The 21,498-nt window shown below is 36.6% G+C and overlaps 1 protein-coding gene across 11 annotated transcripts in view; it reads left to right on the top strand.

Moving 5' to 3' along the window:
- Positions 1-21,498, top strand: part of HEATR5A (HEAT repeat containing 5A) — a 120,730-nt gene that overhangs the window by 84,485 nt on the left and 14,747 nt on the right. For all 11 annotated transcript variants that reach the window (XM_045450624.1, XM_045450632.1, XM_045450629.1 and 8 more), the window contains 10 exons: positions 1,927-2,166; positions 3,666-3,847; positions 5,258-5,326; positions 6,517-6,696; positions 9,106-9,328; positions 11,247-11,495; positions 13,703-13,830; positions 15,141-15,288; positions 16,431-16,703; positions 18,240-18,464. In XM_045450624.1, coding sequence (XP_045306580.1) covers positions 1,927-2,166; positions 3,666-3,847; positions 5,258-5,326; positions 6,517-6,696; positions 9,106-9,328; positions 11,247-11,495; positions 13,703-13,830; positions 15,141-15,288; positions 16,431-16,703; positions 18,240-18,464 — 1,917 coding nt within the window. The remainder of the gene's footprint in view (positions 1-1,926; positions 2,167-3,665; positions 3,848-5,257; positions 5,327-6,516; positions 6,697-9,105; positions 9,329-11,246; positions 11,496-13,702; positions 13,831-15,140; positions 15,289-16,430; positions 16,704-18,239; positions 18,465-21,498) is intronic.

Here is a 21,498-nt window from a genome sequence, read left to right as displayed (position 1 = left end):
AAACTTTTTTTTACATTCTCCACTGTCTCCCTTGATTCTTATTGCTCCTCTTCTCTTCCATTGATTTATATCTGTTCTTTCAGTTACTATGCTTTATATGTTTTCCTTTGTTGAGGCTCTCTTCTATCCCACCACTTGAGAACTTACAAGAACTTCTCCTTTGGAAAATCTGTATGTGCGTAGATAAACAGGTTGATTATACTTTTCTGGTATCTCACCTATTTCTGGTATCTCCCAGAGCTTTGTGCTCAGTTTTCTTTTACCATTTGTTCTTTATCCTTTGTAGTTTGGCTTTATCCTTTCTTATTAAGAAAACACATAGGGCGACTGGGTGGTTCCGTAGATTGGGCATCTGACTTCGGCTCAGATCATGATCTCACAGTTCATGGGTTCATGCGCCATATCAGGTTAGGTGCTGATGGTTAGGAGCATGGAGCCTGCTTCAGATTCTGTGTCTCCCTCTCTCTCTGCCCCTCCCTTACTTGTGTGCTGTCTCTGTCTCAAAAATAAACATTAAAAAAAATTTTTTTTAAACAAAAAATGAAAACACACATTTCAGTCTGTTTGTTGACTTATTACCTTAGTCTTAAGACAGGACTTTGCTATAATTTTGTGACATCTTTGCTTTCATAACACACTCAAGAAATGTTGACATACAAGATAATTTACGGGGCCCTGGGTGGCTTAATCAGTTAAGCATCTGACCCTTGATTTCGGCTCAGGTCATGATCTCACAGTCAGGAGATCAAGCCCCTTGTCAGGCTCTATGCTGAGTGTGGAGCCTGCTTAAGATTCTCTCCCTCTGTCTCCCACTGTCCCTTTCCTGCTTGCATGTGCACTCTTTCTCAAAAAATAAAAACAATTTATTAAAAAAAATTTTTTTTTAACATTTATTTTTGAGAGACAGGCACAAGTGGGGGAGGGGCAGAAAGCGAGAGAAGGAGACACGGAATTCAAAGTAGTCTCTAGGCTCCGAGCTGTCAGCCCGACATGGGGTTTGAACCCACGAACCATGACATCATGACCTGAGCTGAAGTCGGACACTTAACCAAGTGAGCCACCCAAGCGCCCCAAAAAGTAAAAAAAGTTTAAAAGAAGATATTTTAAGGGAAAAAAGGTTGGTCTCTTTTATAGCCTAGTTCAATTTGAAGTTGAGTTAAACAGAGTTAATAAGTTAACAGTTAATATAAGGAAGAAATAATTCATTCCTCACTGCTCAGGCCATTGGGAAAATATGAGACTATAAATGACAGAAATGAGCCTATCTTTTTAAATTTTTTTTTTTTTCAACGTTTATTTATTTTTGGGACAGAGAGAGACAGAGTATGAACGGGGGAGGGGCAGAGAGAGAGGGAGACACAGAATCGGAAACAGGCTCCAGGCTCTGAGCCATCAGCCCAGAGCCCGACGCGGGGCTCGAACTCCCGGACCGCGAGATCGTGACCTGGCTGAAGTCGGACGCTTAACCGACTGCGCCACCCAGGCGCCCCAGAAATGAGCCTATCTTAAGAAAAATATTTTCAGACGTGTTTAGTAGGTTCAGGAACCTTCTTAAATCTGTTCAAGGCCCTAGTGTTAAAACAGTCTCCCTAGTGCAATCCCTCATACTCTGGATACGAGAGAATTTTGAGCCTCCTTAAGCATAACTGTCTACATACAGGGGACTGATGATTATCCTAGTATTTAGTATCATGTCTATAGTATCATGTTTAGTTTGTTAACTTTCAATATAATTGGAACAACTTTGTCATTTTGACCTGGAACAGTTCTTACAGCATTTCTTTGGATACCACTGCTGTCTGTAGTTACTAGATATGATTATATTACACTGTTGAAGATGTATAAGCAACAATTCTAGTCTCAATTTGAAGTCATAAATATGTCTTCCATTTGATTGTAATTACATGTATTCTCCCTTGATAAAAGATTTTACAACTGTAACTTGTGTGGATACAATGCAAGAAGAGGAAGGAGATAAAGGGGATGATGCCTCAGTTCTGACCACCAGAAATGATGACAAATCCTATCCTTTTACCAATCCCCGATGGGCCACTAGAGTCTTTGCTGCCGAATGTGTCTGTAGGATAATTAACCAGTGTGAGAATGCACACAGCGCACATTTTGACATTGCTTTAGCACAAGAAATGAAAAAAAGGGATTCAAGAAGTAAGTGATATAATAATGAAGAGACCAAAGCATATACATAGAAATGTTGTCTGCCTATGTTTTTAATATTAATTTAAGAAGTAAAACTAGAAAGAAAGTAGTTTGTATTGTTCCAAATCAGTTACGAAACTGACTATAATATTTATATAAGCTAAAAGTTAAGCATAGTTCTAATGTTTAAACACGTTTTTAATGATTAAGTTTCTTAAATAGTCATTTACTTATGTTTAATGAGCATGTGCATGAGTTAAGTTTATAATCATGTTCTTGGAAAGTAGTTTGTGCACTATTAGCTAGCTCCGAAAATTTATTTTCTGAATTATAACCTATAGTAATTTTGCTTATAGATTATTTTGGTTTCATAAATATTACCCAGAAAACATTTGAGCGTATCACATTGTAAAGTAAACCTGCTTGCAAGATCATTTCCCCCTTTTTTTGTTCAGTTTTATTGTCTGTACCTAAAGGGATCTGTGTGTGTATTATGGTTTGATGTCTAATTTTCAAAATTCACTTAAGCACATTATGTTCAAAGACACAGGGCACATATCTAAAAGCCATGGATATATTTTTTACCAGACAAAAGAATTATATAGCAAAATGTTGCTATTGTCAGTGTGGGAGTACGAATTAGGTATCTGTGTTTTAATGATTTTTCAAGCAAGCATTTATTGAGTGATAAGCACCATGCTAGACCAATAGGTATAAAATTAGTATATCAGAGATGCTTTGTAATTCCTTTGTTCCCAATTAAAATTGTAATTGGCACTTGCTAAGATGAGTTGGTTTCTTTATCGTGACCCATAACATTCTTAAAATTAGTCCCAGATATATTTTAGGTAGAATTTAGTTGTACTCCTGAACATTTTATTGTTGGAATATTATTAAAGGATTGTCCTGTGTCCTGTAGAATTATTATACCGAAGAATCTATTGTAGGAATGAAAGGAATTCTCATTTATAATTTTATAGCTACAAATATTTTTTAATATTCCTGTTATTTGTATGTGTGCCAAGACATAGAAAAATAAGATAATCTAGTCCAAATAAAGAACCACATAAAACTGTTTTTCAAAAGAAACGTTAAGTCTTTTAGCTTCAACTTGGCACAAAGAGAAAAATTAGCTGCCTAATTCGTCAACACCCAAAGTTTCCTAAATATCTTCTAAAATGCTTTTATTGAAAAGTCCGAACAAAGTTTTTATTGATAGTACTACTAATACTCTTTTAAAGTATGCTAATTTTGCCTTTGGTTTTTGAATAGCTGTGTAATTGTTTGCTTTGGGAGTTTCTTGCTGTGATTGTTTGCAGGAGCCTAGTAACTCCATCTTTAAAGTCTATGTTTAACAAACAGTAAAACAAAACAGTAAATCAAATCAGAGGTATTTAAAAGAAAGTCTAGAAACATCTGTGAAATCAAAGGGAGAAGAAATGATTATTTAACATAAATCTTAGTTCGAGCATATGCTTTTTCTTGATAAGACTTTTTTAATCTTGTAGATGACTTTTTGGTGCTACATCTTGCCGACTTAATTCGCATGGCCTTTATGGCTGCCACAGATCATAGTGACCAGCTCCGTCTTTCTGGCCTTGAAACACTGTTAGTTGTTATTCGGCGATTTGCAGCTATTCCAGAACCAGAGTTTCCAGGTCATGTGATTCTGGAACAGTATCAAGCCAATGTAAGCACTTTCTGTTAGAGAATTTTATTTTTTAACACCCTGGATAAAAAGTCTGTGAAAGTATTTACTACTTTTTTTTTTACATAATGAGTATATGTCTCTGCTAATATGTCACCAATATATAATCAGCATATAGAAAATGTGTATGTTTGAAGAAGAAATCTCCGAAGTAAAAGCAAAGTGGTACATAAACAGGTCTTTTATAACAGTAAAGGTTAATAGTCAAAACCTGCTAGGTAATGTGGGGGAATAAAGTACTCTGCTAATTAAATTCTTTACAAAATACCTGAATATTCCTAACATATGCTAAATCATTACTAAATATTCCATTTAGGCTACATGCTTGTCACTCCTGGAATAGATGAGTGTTCTATCACACACATTACATGTAATCCTCCAGCAACATTTATCCTTCCTTACCTCTCATGATTCAGAGGCAGCTTTTGTGGGTTAGCATTTAGGGAGCCAGGAACAGTTTACCAGTTGACTAGCTGTCTCCGTCACATCTTCCTAGCAGGAAATGCCCATGTATGTTCCAGGAGAACGCAAAAGGAAGGGACTCGAGTTATATAGAACTGTCATATTAGAATGAAATATTACAATTCACTGTAAGGGGAGCTCTGTTATATTCTTAGCCCTCTTAAAATTGCAAATGAGTGGCACCTGGCCGGCTCAATGGGTAGAGCATGGGACTCTCAATCTCAGGGTCATGAGTTCGAGCCCCATGTTGGGCATAGAGCTTGTTTTAAAAAATTGCAATGATAGAAATATAATTATAGCTCACTTAAACTGAAGAGGAAAATTATTTTCAAGAATCGCAGTTGGCTCTGTTGTCTTCTACACCAGCTTTATTCTCAAGTTTGCTCTCTCCAAGTTGTATCAAAATGACTCTCTCTTAGCACCCAGTCTTTTTTTTTTCTTATATTTATTTATTTTGAGAGAGTCAGAGTGCAGATGGGGGAGGGGCAGAGAGAGAAGGAGACAGAATCCCAAGTAGGCCCTGCACTGCCAGCACATAGCCTGACTCAGGGCTCCACGACCTGAGCTGAAACCAAGAGTCAGACGCTTAACCGACTGAGCCGTCCAGGTGCTCCACGCACCCAGTCTTAAAGAGAGACCATGCTTCTGTCCCAGTATTCCCAGCAAACGTCTTCAAGGAGAGCTTTCATTACCCCTGGTTGGATACCTGGAGTCACCAGTGCTCTCATCTCCATAGCAACAACAGGAGATAAGAGAAGGTTCCTTGAAGGAAAATTGAGGTGCTTTTATCTAAAAACAGATAGAGTGGACAGGCAGAAAGAAACAGGTGTCCAGAATACCTATTGTAAACAATTTAAAAATATTAAAGAGATGAAGAGTTTGCGCTGTCTTACTTATTGATGCTTGGTATTTCCTATCATTTGTTGCCAGGTAGGAGCGGCACTTAGGCCAGCCTTCGCCTCAGAGACACCACCTGATGTCACTGCCAAAGCATGTCAGGTAAATGGTTAAAAAGACAGAACTTAAAAAGTAAAAACCTCTCAGCACAGGGTATCTTAGAATACTTTAGATTTGTATTTCAAGTGAGATCGAACATTTTTTCATGTATCTAAGAGCCATTATAATCTACAGTTTTAAAGTTTTCTGGGAGTGATTGTCAGACTTTCAATATCCAGCCCTAAAGCAGAACTGACTTGAATTATTTCTAAACATAATGGAATAAACTAACTTTAGTCCATTCTTTCAACTTTCTTTTATTCACTTGTATTCACTTGTATTTTAGTACCTTGAATATTCAGGGAACTGTATTAAATGTTGTATGAGGTCTCTATTATCACTTCATTGTTTGTATTCTTGCTATAAGTCATTAAAATCTTTTGTTAAATGAGACAGGAAGTAAATAAATAGATGGAAGAGGAAAAATTAGTTTTTTCTAGAAAAAGAAAAATACTGTGATCCAGGAAAACCTCTGATAATTGAGCAAATTGTTTGCATTGGAGAATTATTAATGATGTTTTGTTTTAAAACATTTTTAGTATCTCATTTTCAAAATAACCAAAATTTTCATTGGGGTTTTAAATGTTAAGTTCTTTATCTTTCAGCATTTATATTAATTAACCACACAATCTCTGCTTTTAAAAGAGTAAGAAGAAATAATCAAGATTGAATTTTTTTTTAATGTTTTATTTATTTTTGAGAGAGAGAGAGAGAGTGAGCAGGGGAGGGGCAGAGGAAGAGAGAGAGGAATAGAGGATCCCAAGCAGGCTCTGCATAGAGAGCGCAGATGTGGGGCTCAAACCACGAATCACGAGATCATGACCCAGGCTGAAGTTGGACGTTCAACCAACTGAGCCACCCAGGCGCTCCAATCAAGATTGAAGATTTAATTCAAATGTTAATCCAAACATTTATTAAAGTGGTACCTTTTGTGGCTGCATTTCTCCATATTAATAACACCTGAAACTCTCTGATTTATATACTAACCAGCACTGGTTTCCTTGCTTCAACCTTAGACTTCATTCCCTTTTACAATGCTGGCTTTTGACTGGCATTATCAGCCACATCCTTTGGGTTTCCTGATAGCAAGATGATTTCATTGTCTAGATTCCTGAGATATGGGTGATCTCTGCTGAACTTACAAGGGAGGTATTTATAATTTTTAAATGTAACTTGATTTTCTTAAAAACCAGGTTTGCAGTGCCTGGATAGCAAGTGGAGTTGTGAGTGACCTTAATGATCTCCGAAGAGTTCATCAGTTGCTTGTTTCATCATTAACAAAAATACAGGCTGGAAAAGAAGCTCTGAGTCACTTATATAATGAAAGTGCTTCTACCATGGAGATCTTAGCTGTGCTGAAAGCCTGGGCAGAGGTTAGTGTGCTTCTCCATTTATAACTGGAATTTTAGAAGTTGTTAATAAACACCGTAGGCTATAAATTGAAATTGACTGTTTAAAACACAATAAGTCCATTTTTAAGGTTAAGAAAAGATGTTCAACATGAGATTTTTTTATATATTAATTGACTTTTTAGCCAAGCATTCTAAAATATCTTTTATTGCCTGTTATCTGCTACTTTAGGCAGGGGCAGCCATGAGCTGCAAGGACTTTATAATAACCAGTGGAAATCAACTTTTATTGACATCTGAATTTTGGAAGTGTGGGTTTGCTTGTATGTTATATCAATTCTGTACATACTTCACTGTTTTTTTAGAGCTCTTTCACAGAATAGCTTTTAATTATTAAATAACAGTCATTTTCTTTTCCAAAATTAGTGAAATCTTATAGAAAAATGTTTAACTTTATTTACTGTTCTAATCAGGAAGAAAGAGAAATAATTTTTAGGTTTACTACGAAAATGAGCACATACGAAAGTAGATGGAATAATATAATGCGCTCATGTATACACATCATTGGGGTTTCAGCAGTTCCCAAGCTTGGCCAGCCTCAGTTCATATATCATCTTAATGAAGGTATATAGTCTCAGATTGCAACTGAGAGAATTAACCAATATGTAAAAAAACATTTCCTGAAAATGGAAGATTAACCAAATGAATTAACCAATATGTAAAAAAACATTTCCTGAAAATGGACTCCTGAAGATTGGAGTCCATGTATTTTTGTCATTATTTGGGCTTGACAAACCTTATTTAGGAAGTAGTTCTGCCTAGAACTAATGATCTTTAACAGTAAACTCTGTATGCTTTTAAACATTTGCTGTTAGTAGAGCAAACAAATTTTCTCATCTCTCTAACCTATTTTTATAAATAATTCTCTGCTTATGTAGTGTTCTTTATAATAATTTTAATCTCTGGGCTCTTGCTTAAGCCCCTTATCTCCCATTCTCTCCTCAGTAAAAATAATGACTGACGAACAGATTCTGTACAACCAAGGTCCATAATCTCCTATCTAAAATCCTTGGAGCCAGATACATTTGGCATTCAGAATTTGGGGAATTTTTGAAAAGTAATACAGTACATATTCCATGTATCCCTCCAAAAAATTGAAGCAATACCATAGAATCTATAATCAAGCACATCGATATAGTTGTAGTAAAATGTTTGAATATTCACACTATGTTGAATGGAGACTATAAATCGTCTCAAATTCAGTCAATTTTGCCACCAAATTAAGTATTTTTCAGTGCTTTTTAGATGTCGGAATTGTAGATAAAGGGGTAGTACATGTTATATCCTGTGTTGAATACTTTCACATTCTTGTTTTTTTTTGGTCTGAGAATCTGTAAACATTTCTCACTTACTTGTATGTGCCCTGAGGTCATCTAGAAACTATTGTTATGGTAGCTTCCAATTTAGTAACACTGCAATTGTGCTTTCAAAATGTTCAAAATGTAAATGCAGGCTCATGTGTAACTTAACATGCTTTGTCTATTACAAATCTATCTTTAGGAAATTCTTAGATATCAAAATCAAATTTATTCCATTACCAGCAGACCCTGAAAAACATTCATAAACTCAAGACCATAAAAAAAAAACAGATTTCAGACTTAGCTCTTTTACCATGAAATGAAAATAAAGTATCTTCTTTGCATGTTACTTCTGGAATAATGTCTAAAACATATATAGGCCTCTCTCTCTTTTTTTTTTTTATCTTTATTTATTTTGAGAGAGAGTGAGCGAGCACGCATAAGAGTGGGGGAGGAGCAGGGAGAGGGAGAGAGAGAATTCTAAGCAGGCTCCACACTGTTAGCACAGAGCCCGAAGTGGGCTCTAACTCACAAACTGAGATCATGACCTGAGCTGAAACCAAGAGCCAGATGCTTAACTGACTGAGCCACTGGGGCTCCCCTACTTTCACATTTTACAGTCCTATGAACAGTCCATCTTCATTCTATTTATGTAAACTGTTTATGGTGATTTAGAAGTAACTTTGAAAGAATATTTTTAGTATTTCAGCTTATTGCCATTCAGAAATGGCCATCTGAAGCCATTTATTGAGGTGGATTATAGGGCTATAACTAGACTCAGTGAGAAAGAGTGTTGTGATCATTTAGTTGGAGCTTTCAGGGATGTCAAAGTGCAGAATGGCAGCATAGTTGTCAAGCATTTGCTATCCCTAGTTGCATCCTATTAAAGAGAATATTTTTAGATCTTTCTATCCCAGTTTGCGTGTGTGGCTACATGTGTATACCTTGGTATCAGAGTGCATTTGAAGTACAGTATGCTTAAAAGTAAGGTTGGACTCCTCAGCAAGATAAAAATATTTTAGCACCTTTTTAATGGGTATAAGAGCTTCCTAATTACAAATTAACCCTTTAACAGGTCTACATAATTGCTGTAGAAAGACATAAAAGCCACAGACAACCTTTGAAGACTACCACCTGTTCAGAAGAGAGTGTCAGAAATGGGTCATATTCATCAGATGGACTGCTTGACTTGGTTCACACAGACCTGGGCACGCTGAGTAGGCTCTGGCTTGCTGCGCTTCAGGATTTTGCTCTCTTAACTTTGCCTTCAGAATTTGCTTCCCAACTTCCTGTTGAAGGTAAGGGGTTTGTAATAGATGTACATAATTCCTAGAGTGACAGTAACTTTTCAGAATTTATCCCTTAGCAAGTAATATTTATCTGAAACATTTTCTGTAGAATAATTTCCATTTATAGACTCAGCATGTGAGTGTTGCTTGAGGCTAGATACCCTGAAGTTGACCTTCTAGATAATAAGGCATGCACATCTTACCTCACAAGATACTGCCATATTGCTCTCCAAAGCAGTTATAACAATTTTTTTTAAGTTTATTTATTTATTTTGAGAGAGACAGAGACCATGCAAGTGAGGAAGGGGCGGGGTGGCGGGTTGCGGTGTAGAATCCTAAGCAGGCTCCATGTTGCCAGCACAGATGCCATTGAGGGGCTTGAACTCAAAAAACCATGAAATAATGACCCTTGCCAAAACGAAGAGGCAGATGCATAACCAACTGAGCCACTCAGGGGCCCTAGCAGTTAAAACGATTCATATGCCCACCAACAGCATGTTTCTGTTTCACTACATCTTCTACCATTATGTGTTGTCATCCTTGATAATTTCTGCCATTAGGTGGGTATGAAATAGTTTTTCATTGTTTTATTTTGTTTTTCCATTGATTGAAAACCTTTTTCTATAGGTTTATGGGCTAAGTTTCTTCTTCCATCAATCACCTAGTCATAGGCCTTGTCCATTTTCTACTTGGTATTTGTCATGATTTTACTGGCTTGTTAATCTCTTATGTAACTTTAGTATCATTCCTTTATGATTGCATGCTTCCCAAGTCTATAGCTTATTCTTTCTTTATTTTTCTAAAACTAATGTAATCAGTCATTTATGGTTTGTGGTTTTGTGTAATACCTGATAGATTTTTTTATTTAAGATCATAAAGACTAGAAGCATTACAGTTTTGCTTTTTACATTTTGGGCTTTAGTGCAGCTAGATTTATTTTGTGTGTATGGAATGGGGATAACATCTAATTTTGTAGTCAGTGATTAATACTGCATTTTATGGATTGGATATTTGGTAGCCACTTTTATTCTTCATGTTATTCCAAAATGTTGTGTGTGGGGGTTTGTTTGTGTTTTGTTTTTTTGTTTTGTTTTGTTTTTACTCTTTGATAAATTCTAAATCAGCCTGCCAACTCCTGTTAGAATTTTACCTGGAATTATACACAAAGAGATAGGAGTGGTTTTTGTACTTTTCAGTAGCATCAAAATGGAAATAAACTGATTTATTGCCATAGTTGTCAGCCACTAGTGAATGACAGGCATGAATCAACATAAGTAAATCTCAAAAACATAAAGTTAGGTGAAAAAAAGCAAGTTCAAAAAGGTTACATATGGGGCACCTGGGTGGCTCTGTCTGACTTCAGCTCAGGTCATGATCTCACAGTTTGTGAGTTCAAGCCCCGAGTCGGGCTCTGTGCTAACAGCTCAGAGCCTGGAGCCTGTTTCAGATTCTATGTCTCCCTCTCTCTCTGCCCCTCCCCTGCTTGTGCTCTGTCTCTCTTTCTCTCTCTGTCAAAAATAAAAAAAAGGTTACATACAATATGGGGTCTTTTAAGTAAAGTTAAACACAAAATAATAGCACATATTATTTATGAATACAAACATCTATTGTGGGAGTGATTTCACGCTGATTTGAAGAGATTGGTTATAGAAAGAGGGATAAAAATTAGTGGTATAACTAAGTTCTAGGTTTTTTTTTTCTTTTTTTTTTTTATAAGTAATGATTTAAGAAAGGCAAAATGTTTATATTAATCTTGTAAGTAAGTAAATGGGCAGCAATGTTTGTTTCAAATACACACCACATGTAAGTTCCTTAAAGAAACTTGGGATGATAGGAATGATTTGTTATCTTACAACAAAGAAGACAAAAGATGTAGTAGGAGCTAATCTCTTTTATTCCTCCTTAAACTGCTTCTGCTTTTTTGTAGGCGGTGCTTTCTACACAGCAGAGACTAGTGAAAATGCAAAATCGCATTATTACAACTCCTGGGCACTTATCCTGCATGCTACAGCATTGTGGCTTACCAGCACAGGCTTTGTGGTTGCTGACCCAGATGAAGGAGTATCTCATCTTTCAAGACCTGTAACACCTACTTCTATGTGTCAAGGTTCATCATCTGGGGCTACAGTAAAGTCACCTGAGGATGTCTGCACTGATAGATTCCATCTTATTTTAGGTCAGTAAAAGAACTAACAATCTTCTAACCCTACAAAGTTTTTCTTGAATTGTGCCTCACTGCCTATCAACTCTTGGTGGTGATTACTTCATCTTTGTTAGGTGTTAGTGATAACCTTGATATAAATGAGTGAACTTATATACATTTTACAAAATTGCAGATGTCATTAAGTCTAGAATCCCATTTACAGGCTGGCTTCAGCATCATGTTGAATGAATTACAGAAATTATAAGACAATCCTAGTTCTTTGTACATAATTTTTAAAAGATCCATGTAGATCTATACATTTTTTGGGGGCGCCGGGGTGGCTCAATCAGTTAAGCATCCAACTTTGTAAGCTCCAGTCATGATCTCACAGTTCATGAGTTCAAGCCCCACATCAGGCTCTGTGTTGACAACTCAGAGCCTGGAATCTGCTTCAGATTCTGTGTCTCCCTATCTCTCTGCGCCTACCCCAATCATGCTCGCTCACTCTCTCTCTCTCTCTCTTTCTTTCTCAAAAATAAACATTTTTTTTAATTATAAAATTTTTAAATTTCTCTGTATATATTAAAAATATCAATATACTGAGGCAGTCTACCTGTCCCCACTGTGGGCTCCTATCTGCATTCTTAAGAATTACAAGGTTCAAGTATACTCAAAGGTACAAAAGTGCAAGCAAATATTTAAGGTCAAAGATAAATGAGATTTTTTTAGATTATGAAGTTTAATCCATTCTTTGGCTTTCCTGGAACTTCAATTTTGTAAAGTTTATTTATTTATTTTGAGAGAAAGAGAGCCCCTATGTGAGGGGGTGGACGAAGCAAAAAGAGAGAGGGAGGGAGAGAGAGAATCCCAGGCACATTCTGTACTCACAACACAGAGCCCAACTCATGGCTTGAACCCACGAACTATGAGATCATGGCCTGAGCTGAAATCAAGAGTGGAATGCTTAACCAACTGAGTCATCCAGGCACCCTGAGGAACTTCATTTTTAAAGTGAAATAATCTTTCTAAGATACAGTGAGTCTCTAGAATAAATGAAAGAAATGTTTCATATTTTACCTAGTTCTTAGAAAACAACCATTAGCTCATTACCTATAAAGAAATTATTGATTAAATAAAATATAAGGGTTACAAATATAAATGATTAAATAAACTTTATGGTTCAGAAAACTTCTGTTATTATTTCTTCTCAGGCCAGACATGATCAGATTTCCTATATCCTTGGGTATATTAAACTTTATTTCCGTTTGCCTTGAGATAAGAGCTTTTTAAAAACAAACTTCAGAATAAAGAAGGGCAGTTACTATGAGCATAAGCTATGCAGTTTGACTACCTCAGTTCAAATTCTTCATGTACCACATTGTAACTGACCTTGAGCCAATTAAATAACTTAAGCTCTGTGTGTTCATCTCTCTATCAAAAAGAGTGTTAGTACCTGGGGTGCCCAGCTGGCAGTAGAGCATGAGACTCTTGATATCACGGTTGTGAGTCCAAGGCCCATGTTAGGTGTGGAGACTACTTAAAAATCTTAACAAAGAAAAATAGCACCTACTTCGTCAGCTATGATGAGAATGAAATGAAATGGTAGATGTAAAGATACAGTGATCCATGATAATCACTCACTTTTAGTAAGGTTAAGGTTATACAACTGCATGTTGGGGCGCCTGGCTGGCTCAGTTGGTAGAGCATGCAACTCTTGATCTTGGGGTCATGAATTCAGGACCCACATTGGTATGTGGACCTATTAAAAAAAAAAAAAACAACAACAACAACAAACTACATGTTCTCTAGTATAATTTTATTATAATTTTGCATCTTTGAACTATTTCATAGCAACTGTGCAGTAGTACACAAGCCTAATTGAGATTATTCTACATGTACCTGTGGATAAAAACAACTAACAAAGAAGACTTGCTTTATCACTTAATTGTTTAGTGTTTGTTTTGTTTTGTCTTATTTTGTTTTTTTAAAGTCGGCTCACACCAAGTGTGGAGCCCAGCCTAGGGCTTGAACTCACGACCTTGAGAATAAGAGTCGGATACTTAACTGACTGAGCTACATAGGAACCCCTTAATTGCTTACTCTTAAATTCATTGTGGTTTGTTTATATTACCTTTCTGCTAAGCTTATTTATATATCTTATCAAAATATAAAATGAGTTCCTTAACTTCATAAACTAAGGATCTCAAAGAAGCCTCCTTCTCTTTTTCGGTTTTCTACAGGAATCAGTGTGGAATTTCTGTGTTCCTTACGCTCAGATGCAACCATGGAAAGCATTACTGCTTGCTTACATGCATTACAGGCTCTTCTAGATGTTCCTTGGCCCAGATCTAAAATTGGCAGTGATCAGGTGATTTCTTGTTTTTTGTTAGGCTTCTGTAGATTTCAAGGAACAGGAATCAAACATGTTCAGGTTACCACAGCAAACAGAAAATGAACACAGAGAAGTAAAAAGAAAACTAAACTTCTGTCCAACTAGGTCTCAGAACTGGAATACTGTCAGCGACTGTACTGAGCCAGGAGCAGTCATGCCTCTGACGTCACTTTCTGTCCTTGCTTCTTCTGTGCTGATTTCTGCTGCCACCAGTTAACCACTCATTATAGCAGCTCTTCAGTTGAACTTAAGCGATCATGATGGGAAGAAGCTATGTTCTAATGGCCAGTATAGTAGCCACTAGCTCCGTGTGGCGTTCCCTCTTTGTATTTTTCTGCTTTGGTGCACCCTGTTCTTTATATACATCTGTATCTTCTATTCCCTTTCCCCAAGAGAGAATCTACTTGGTTCATGTAGTTACGTCTGTTACAGAATATTCCCATTGCCTCAGTTCTCCTTCCTGGTTGTTAAAGAGACTACTGGATAGCCTGTAGGTGGAGTCAGACACTAATATCTTAACCAGTTGTGAGCATGATAATAGGACCACTGTAAAAGTATGGCATTTCCTTTAACTTAACTTCCCAAGAGCAACTATGATTTTTCTATGTAGACTGTAAGTTAACCTATTAACACTGTTGTTTATTAGGTTTATATTATTAATCAGCTTCCTACCTGACTTGGATTGTACTTAAATAAATTGTGAGCTTTTCGTTCTTGCTTATTCTGTATGTTAAAACAAGTATAATAATGACAGATTTACTCTGTTATTTTCAAAGATGAAAAAAAGCCAACAGAGTAAGCACTAGAAGAGAAAAGTGGAAAATGAGAGAATATTTGTCCAGTGTATTTTATTCTTGAGAAAGATGTCCATTGTATGCTTATTAACTTATCACTTTTAATGTCATCCTTCTCCATCATTCTTTGTTGCTATTACTAGAAAATCTCAGTATAGGTCTGGAAATCTAGATGGCAGTGCTTGAATTCTTTTAGTCACATTTCTCATCTTGTTTTGGAGGTTTCCCTTTCCATGTTCCCACTTTAGGACCTGTGTAAAAATGATCTTTTGTCATAGTGCCATGTCCTGCAAGATTGGACAAAAACCAATCTGGAGTTGGTTTAAAGTAGAACAAGTATTACTTAACTTTATTGTACCTACACCTTTATTCTTTGTGAACAATTTGTTATATTCTCTTTTTCAATGTTTTCATGGCATTTAACATTGGTATTTTTAAAAAAGAAAGTATGTGATTTCCACTACAGTTTCCCCTAAATGTTTTCTGTGATAGGACTTGGGCATCGAGTTGTTGAATGTACTACATCGAGTAATTTTGACCCGAGAATCACCTTCTATTCAGTTGGCTTCACTTGAAGTGGTAAGACAGATTATCTGTGCAGCTCAAGAACATGTCAAGGAGAAAAGACGAAGTGCAGAAGGTGAATGTTAACCCATAATGCCAGATTAACCATATTACTATAATCAAATCAGCATTATGTCTTAAAGTCTTCATAAGTCTGTGTTGTTCTGATAATATGTTGTGTGTAGTACAAGTAAAACCTCTCTAGGTATAACTTTAAGTCTTTTCATTCACCTCTACATGTTAGCTTGGGTATTGTCAGTAGCCAAACCACTATTCCTGGGGAAAATGAGAATTTTAACAAAATACTGGAAGGGGAGAAAATATCCCTTATATTAAGTACTTACTTTAGCTGTGTTTACCAATGTACACAGAAGAACTACTGACAATTTTTTTTTAATGTTTATTTCTTTGAGAGTGTGTGTGAGAGAGCATGAGCAGAGGAGGTAGAGAGAGAGAGAGGGAGGGAGAGAAAGAATCCCAAGCAGGCTCTGCACTGTTAGTGCAGCACCTGACACAGGGCTCTGTCTCAAGAACCGTGAGGTCATGACCTGAGCCAAAATCAAGTCAGATGCTTAACCGACTGAGCCACCCTGGTGCCCGTGACAATTTTTTTTTTTTTTAAGTTACTTATTTAAGTAATGTCTACACCCAGCATTGGGGCTCAAACTCACGACCCCAAGATCAAGAGTCACTTGTTCTTCCTCTTGAGCCAGCCAGGTGCCCCGTAACTACTGACAATTTTTTAATGACTGACTTTTTGCAAAGTAATTAAATTGTTTGTTTATAAGTCTAATTTGGTATTGATGAGTTTATCATTTGATATTACATTTGACTACATAAAACAGAAAACTCAATCTAAGAATGGATCTAAAACACAAGGACTTATTCTGTCATTCAGAAGGAGCCCCAGAGTCAGGCAGTTCTGGGCTGGTCGGCACTGGAGCTGGACCTGGACCTGTCAGGTTCACATAACAGCAAGGTGTTAACCAGACAATGTTTTAAGGCTGAGAGGGTTACACAGAATTTTTTTGATCCTCTGCAGTAAGAAGCCATAATAAAGACAACTCCTTTTACCTCTGTAACCTTCTCTTTCAGTCTTTAACACCCAAGACTTTAGCCATTTAAATGTTTTACCTACAGCAGAAATGAAATTGCCATCAACCCAAAGCAAAGCAAACACAGAGTGATTATTCAACACTTGTTTTTTCTGTGTTTTAGTTGATGATGGGGCTGCTGAAAAGGAAACCCTGCCAGAGTTTGGAGAGGGAAAGGACACAGGAGGACTTGTGCCTGGGAAATCTTTGGTTTTTGCAACCCTGGAATTGTGTGTATGCATTCTAGTTAGACAGCTTCCAGAATTAAATCCTAAATTAACAGGTAGCCCAGGAGTAAAAGCTACCAAGCCACAGGTGCTGTCAGAAGATGGAAGCAGATTGGTGTCAGCAGCATTAGTTATCCTCTCGGAACTCCCTGCAGTGTGCTCTCCTGAAGGTATGCTGTGGGATGTATTGCTTTTTTTGACCTGGAAGGAGAGAAATGGTATTAATAAATAAAGGAGATAAGGTCGCCAGTCCTTTTCTCATTAAACAAATGCCGACCCAAAGGTTTGGTTGGTAATGTTTTTAATCCTCTAAGATTAACAATGCATTCTCATAATTTGTTTTACTAAAAGGGTGAAGGTAAATATAGAGATAGCATGGACTTTAGACAGGTAATGCTCTTCTTTGGTTGACAATATTTTTAACCTGTGAGTGGCAATGATTAGCTCTTAGGCTTTTTTTTTTTTTTTTTTTTTTTTTTGGTAAAAAATACATAACAGATTTTCCTGTCTCAATGACAGAAATTTGTCATCAGTTCAAAATCAAGTCCATACTTTTAATGTAGCATTTAAGGCTCCATAGGGCTCTGCTGAATCATTGTCTCTTCCTGATTCCTTCATGCTCCTCACCATTGTGCTATTGTCCATGATCTGAAGAGGCCCATCCCTTCTCCCCTTTTTTATAATTTGCCTTCCTTTGAAGTTCATTTCCAGGCCTATGTCACCTGTAAATCCTTCCTTAAAAACTCCAGCTCGTAATGAGTTTTGCATTTTCATACGTGTATATGTGTGTGTATAATGTTGCTTCTGTATGTAGATAGGTTTTATGTATCATATAGAGACATTATATATAATTGGTTATTACGTATAAAGAAAAACTTATATACAAACAAATATGTTTTGCTTCCAATGAAATACTGTATCCTTCAGGAAATTTAGTACATAATACATACTTAGTACTTAATAGATTTCTTAATTGGTAAGCATTTTTTTTGCTTAAACATGTCTTGATCAATTTATGTGCTATCGTATTTTTAACATGATATTTAGTTTCAATTTGAATTAAAACCTATATTCCTTATTCTCACATACTGCTTTGCCCCAAGAGTGGCAGCAAAAGTGACTAATAGAAGATATGGGATAAAAATACACCATAAGAGTTCTGTTGAGTAGCCTCTAGAAACATAAAATTTACCATTCTAATTTTAATCTCATTTTAAACATAACTAACTGTTTAACTCTTTAGTGACCATGAAATGTTTAATAATTTGTACTGAGTTCCTTAAAAAAAAGAGTTTAGTATAAAATAAATTCAGGTGGATACTAGCGGTTGTTGCACAACATTGTGAATGTACTTAATGCCACTGAATTGTACACTTTAAAATGGTTAAAATTATAAATTTTATGTTATCTGTATTTTATCACACTAAAAAATAAAAATAAATTCACCATTTGTCAACCACCAAGTAAGACAGCAAACGATGATGAAACTGTGACACAATTTAAATAACATTTTCAATTACAACCAAAATGTAATCCGGTCTTAAAAATCTTAACCTTACCTAAATTATCTTAACAGTCTTAATCCTTTATGAAAAATGTCTTAAAGGCTAGAAATCTTTGACAGTGCCTTACTCATTGATGATTTCTTTTTAGGAACTGTATATATAGACTGAAACACAGAGTGTTTTTAAAAATGTATCTTACAGGAAGCATCTCAGTTCTCCCTACTATATTGTACCTTACAATTGGGGTCCTCAGAGAAACTGCTGTGAAGTTACCTGGGGGCCAGTTATCTTCAACTGTCGCAGCTTCCCTACAGGCTCTGAAAGGAATATTGTCCTCTCCCATGGCCAGAGCAGAAAAGAGTCACACTGCTTGGACTGATCTTCTCCGTAGCGCTTTAACAACAGTACTTGACTGTTGGGATCCAGGTAATTAAGGCTGTTTGGAAGTAGTTGTTCAGTTTGCTTTAAAAACCAAGTGGAATGTGTTTTTTGGGTTTTTTTTTTTTTTTTTTGAGAATAAGCTATTTAACTGATGGTGTTTGGCATTCTCACCTAGAGGAGACCACATATTCACTGTGTAATGTGTTTAGAGAATATGTATAAGCAGAAACATATGTGTTCTCATTTTAGTATCTTTACTCTTTAATGCTGTTAAATGACTGGCCTCCTGTATATTAAGTTAATAGTGAGAGACCTTCAAATGTAATAATTAATTTACAGATACAGTATGATCCATAACTAGCTGGCAAAAGTGCGTAAGTACACATTGTAAATCTAAAATAAGACTAATCAGATTTATATCCTCACTCCACCACTTACTGGCTAACTGACTAGCCAAGTTACTCAACTTCTCTGAGCTGTAGTTTTCTCATTAACAGAATAAGGGTATTGTGTTGCAGGAAATTGTTAGAGCAGTAACATAATACATGGAAAACATCTTGCTTATTATCTGACATATATCAATAAATGATAGTATTATGTTCAGTATCTGTAAAATTTGGTTCACCCCTGTTATTGTTGTGCAGTTTTCATTTTCAACATGACATCATGGTGATTGTAAAAAGTCCTTAGACATATTACAGATTGTCCCTGCCTTCCTTGTTCTGTTTATAAAATGTCACAATTCACCATACTCTATTTTATATGGTATAAAAGTTTCAGTTGAGGTCAGCATTTATTGACCACCTACTTTGTGCCCAAAGTTGGGAGTCTCGTGGAGTCTAGTTCCTACAAATTGTCATATGATTAACATGTATGATTACTACCACAAAGTACTCCTTGAAGGCAACAGTAATATCTTAATTATCACTGCATTTCTAAGTACAGTAAAAAAGAGACTGATAAAAACTTAGAGTAATCAGCTCTATGTGAGTGAATCAGGCAGAGTGTAACAGGTAGGGTTCTCTGGAAGCTCAGGCTGAGATGGAGTTTGGGAAGCAAGAGGTTTATTAAGGAACAACATCTGTAGATAGGTGTGAAAGGAGTAGGGGAAGGCAACATTGGGCAAAGAAGTCTGACTCCAGTGCAAGCCCCCAACAAAGCTCAGCAGATTTGTTGGGAGCTCTACAGGTTGCCTGCTCATTTGAGTGTCTCACATAGGACAGAAATGGCCTGTACTTTATCCTCAGATGTGGGCTACCCCAGGAAAGATGTGAACTCAGTCAAGGCAACTCTAGCTTGAGGCCAACCCTGAAGGAGCTAGCTGACCATACTCCCCATGGCTGGGCAGCACCTTCCGCCATGAAGGGGATCTCAGTGGTACACCTGTATACCTACCAAGAGACTTTTCAGGCAATTTCTTATAGGATTAGAAAGCATTTTCCACATGGACATCATAGAAACGGGCTCCAGGCACAACATTTTTATCTGTAGTCCTAAATTGTATGGTACGTTTGGGGACAGCAGGTATAGAGTAAAGAAAGAATGAGGGGTTATGGGAAAAGAGGAGGGTGATGAATAGTGATTAGTAAAGAGATGAGGCTGAAGGGTACATGGGGCCAGTTTTATGGAGAGTTTGCATGGTTTGTAATTTGGGCTGCTTTTAATATGCATGTAGACTCCCTAAAGGGTTTTAAGGAGGAGAGTAAAGTGTTAAGATTTGCCTTTCTGAAGAATCACTGTGGCAGCAGTAGAAAACAAAGCAAGATACTTGGAGGTAAGACAGCAGCAGTAAGGTTAAAGAGAATAATGAAAAATGAACCGTTAAGCATGTATTAACAGAATTTACTGATAATTTGATTCAGGAATTGAAAGGGTGGGTTGACTGAGCGTTAACAGAAATTCCAAAGTGAACATTTTCAGGGGAATGTAGCGAATTGAGTTTGAAATACCTATCGGATAATCCAGGGAAGCAAAATATGTAGAGGTCTGGAATTTGAGAAAGTTATTTGAGCTAGAGATGATTTAGACTATGTGTATTTCATTTGAGAGTTGTCAGTGCAACCTATGGAATGGATAAAATCACCCAAATTGAGTGTATGGAGCAAAATGGGAAGAGATTCAGGGGACAATGCAGTCACAGAAGCCAGAGAAAAGAGTTTTAATGGTGAGAGAGTGGTCAACAGTATAAATATGGTGTAAACGGGAGGTAAGAAAAGGGGAAGGATTGAGTATAGACTTCTCTTGACAAGAAGAGAAAGCTGAAGGACAAGGACAATACAAGATCAAGGAATTTTTTTTTAAGATGAAACTCTAGCATGAATTTGTGCATATGTGGGAGAAAAGAAGGTAGAGATGGGATTGGAGTTAGAAATATTAGGGAAGGAAGCCATGTTCCTTTCTAAGCAGGAAGAAATAAAATTCATAGCACATTTAGAAGGATTAACCTCTACCAATTGAGGAAAGAAAACGAGGTATAGATAGGAAGTAATAGGTATAAGTTTTTATGTTGAGAGTTAACAATGAGCTTGTCTCTTCCATCACACACACACACACACACACACACACACACACATACGGTTTTTTGTTTTTTATCAGAGAATGCAGTTAGGACCGTGAGGATTTAGACTATCTACTGAGAGAAATTAAACCAGAAACTGATGATCACAGGTTAACCATTTTCTGTGTAAGGAATTGCCCAAAAATTGTGGCTTAAAACAACATTTATTATCTGATAATTTATAGGTCAGGAATTTGAAGCAGCATAGGGGTGTGGTTCTCTCTCATGAGGTTACTGTTAAGATGTTGGCCAGGGCTGTAGCTAGAGGATCCATTTCCAAGATGATTCACTCATGGCTCTTGGAAAGAGTCTTCAGCCTCTTGCTGGCTATTAGCAGGAAGCCTCGCTTCTGTACCACAAAGGCCTCTCCATCGGGCTAATGCTAAGGCAATCTTGTGTTTATTCTAGGTAAAAGAGGGTGAGAATAAGGGAATTTGGGCAGGGGTGGGGGAATAAAGGAATTTAGAAGAAATGGGAAGAGGAACCCAGGAGAACTTTATCTCACTGAAAATAAAAAGACAT

This window comes from Leopardus geoffroyi, chromosome B3 (genome assembly GCF_018350155.1).
Source record: "Leopardus geoffroyi isolate Oge1 chromosome B3, O.geoffroyi_Oge1_pat1.0, whole genome shotgun sequence".
Lineage (NCBI taxonomy): Eukaryota > Metazoa > Chordata > Mammalia > Carnivora > Felidae > Leopardus > Leopardus geoffroyi.
This window is presented reverse-complemented; position numbering and strand designations above follow the sequence as displayed.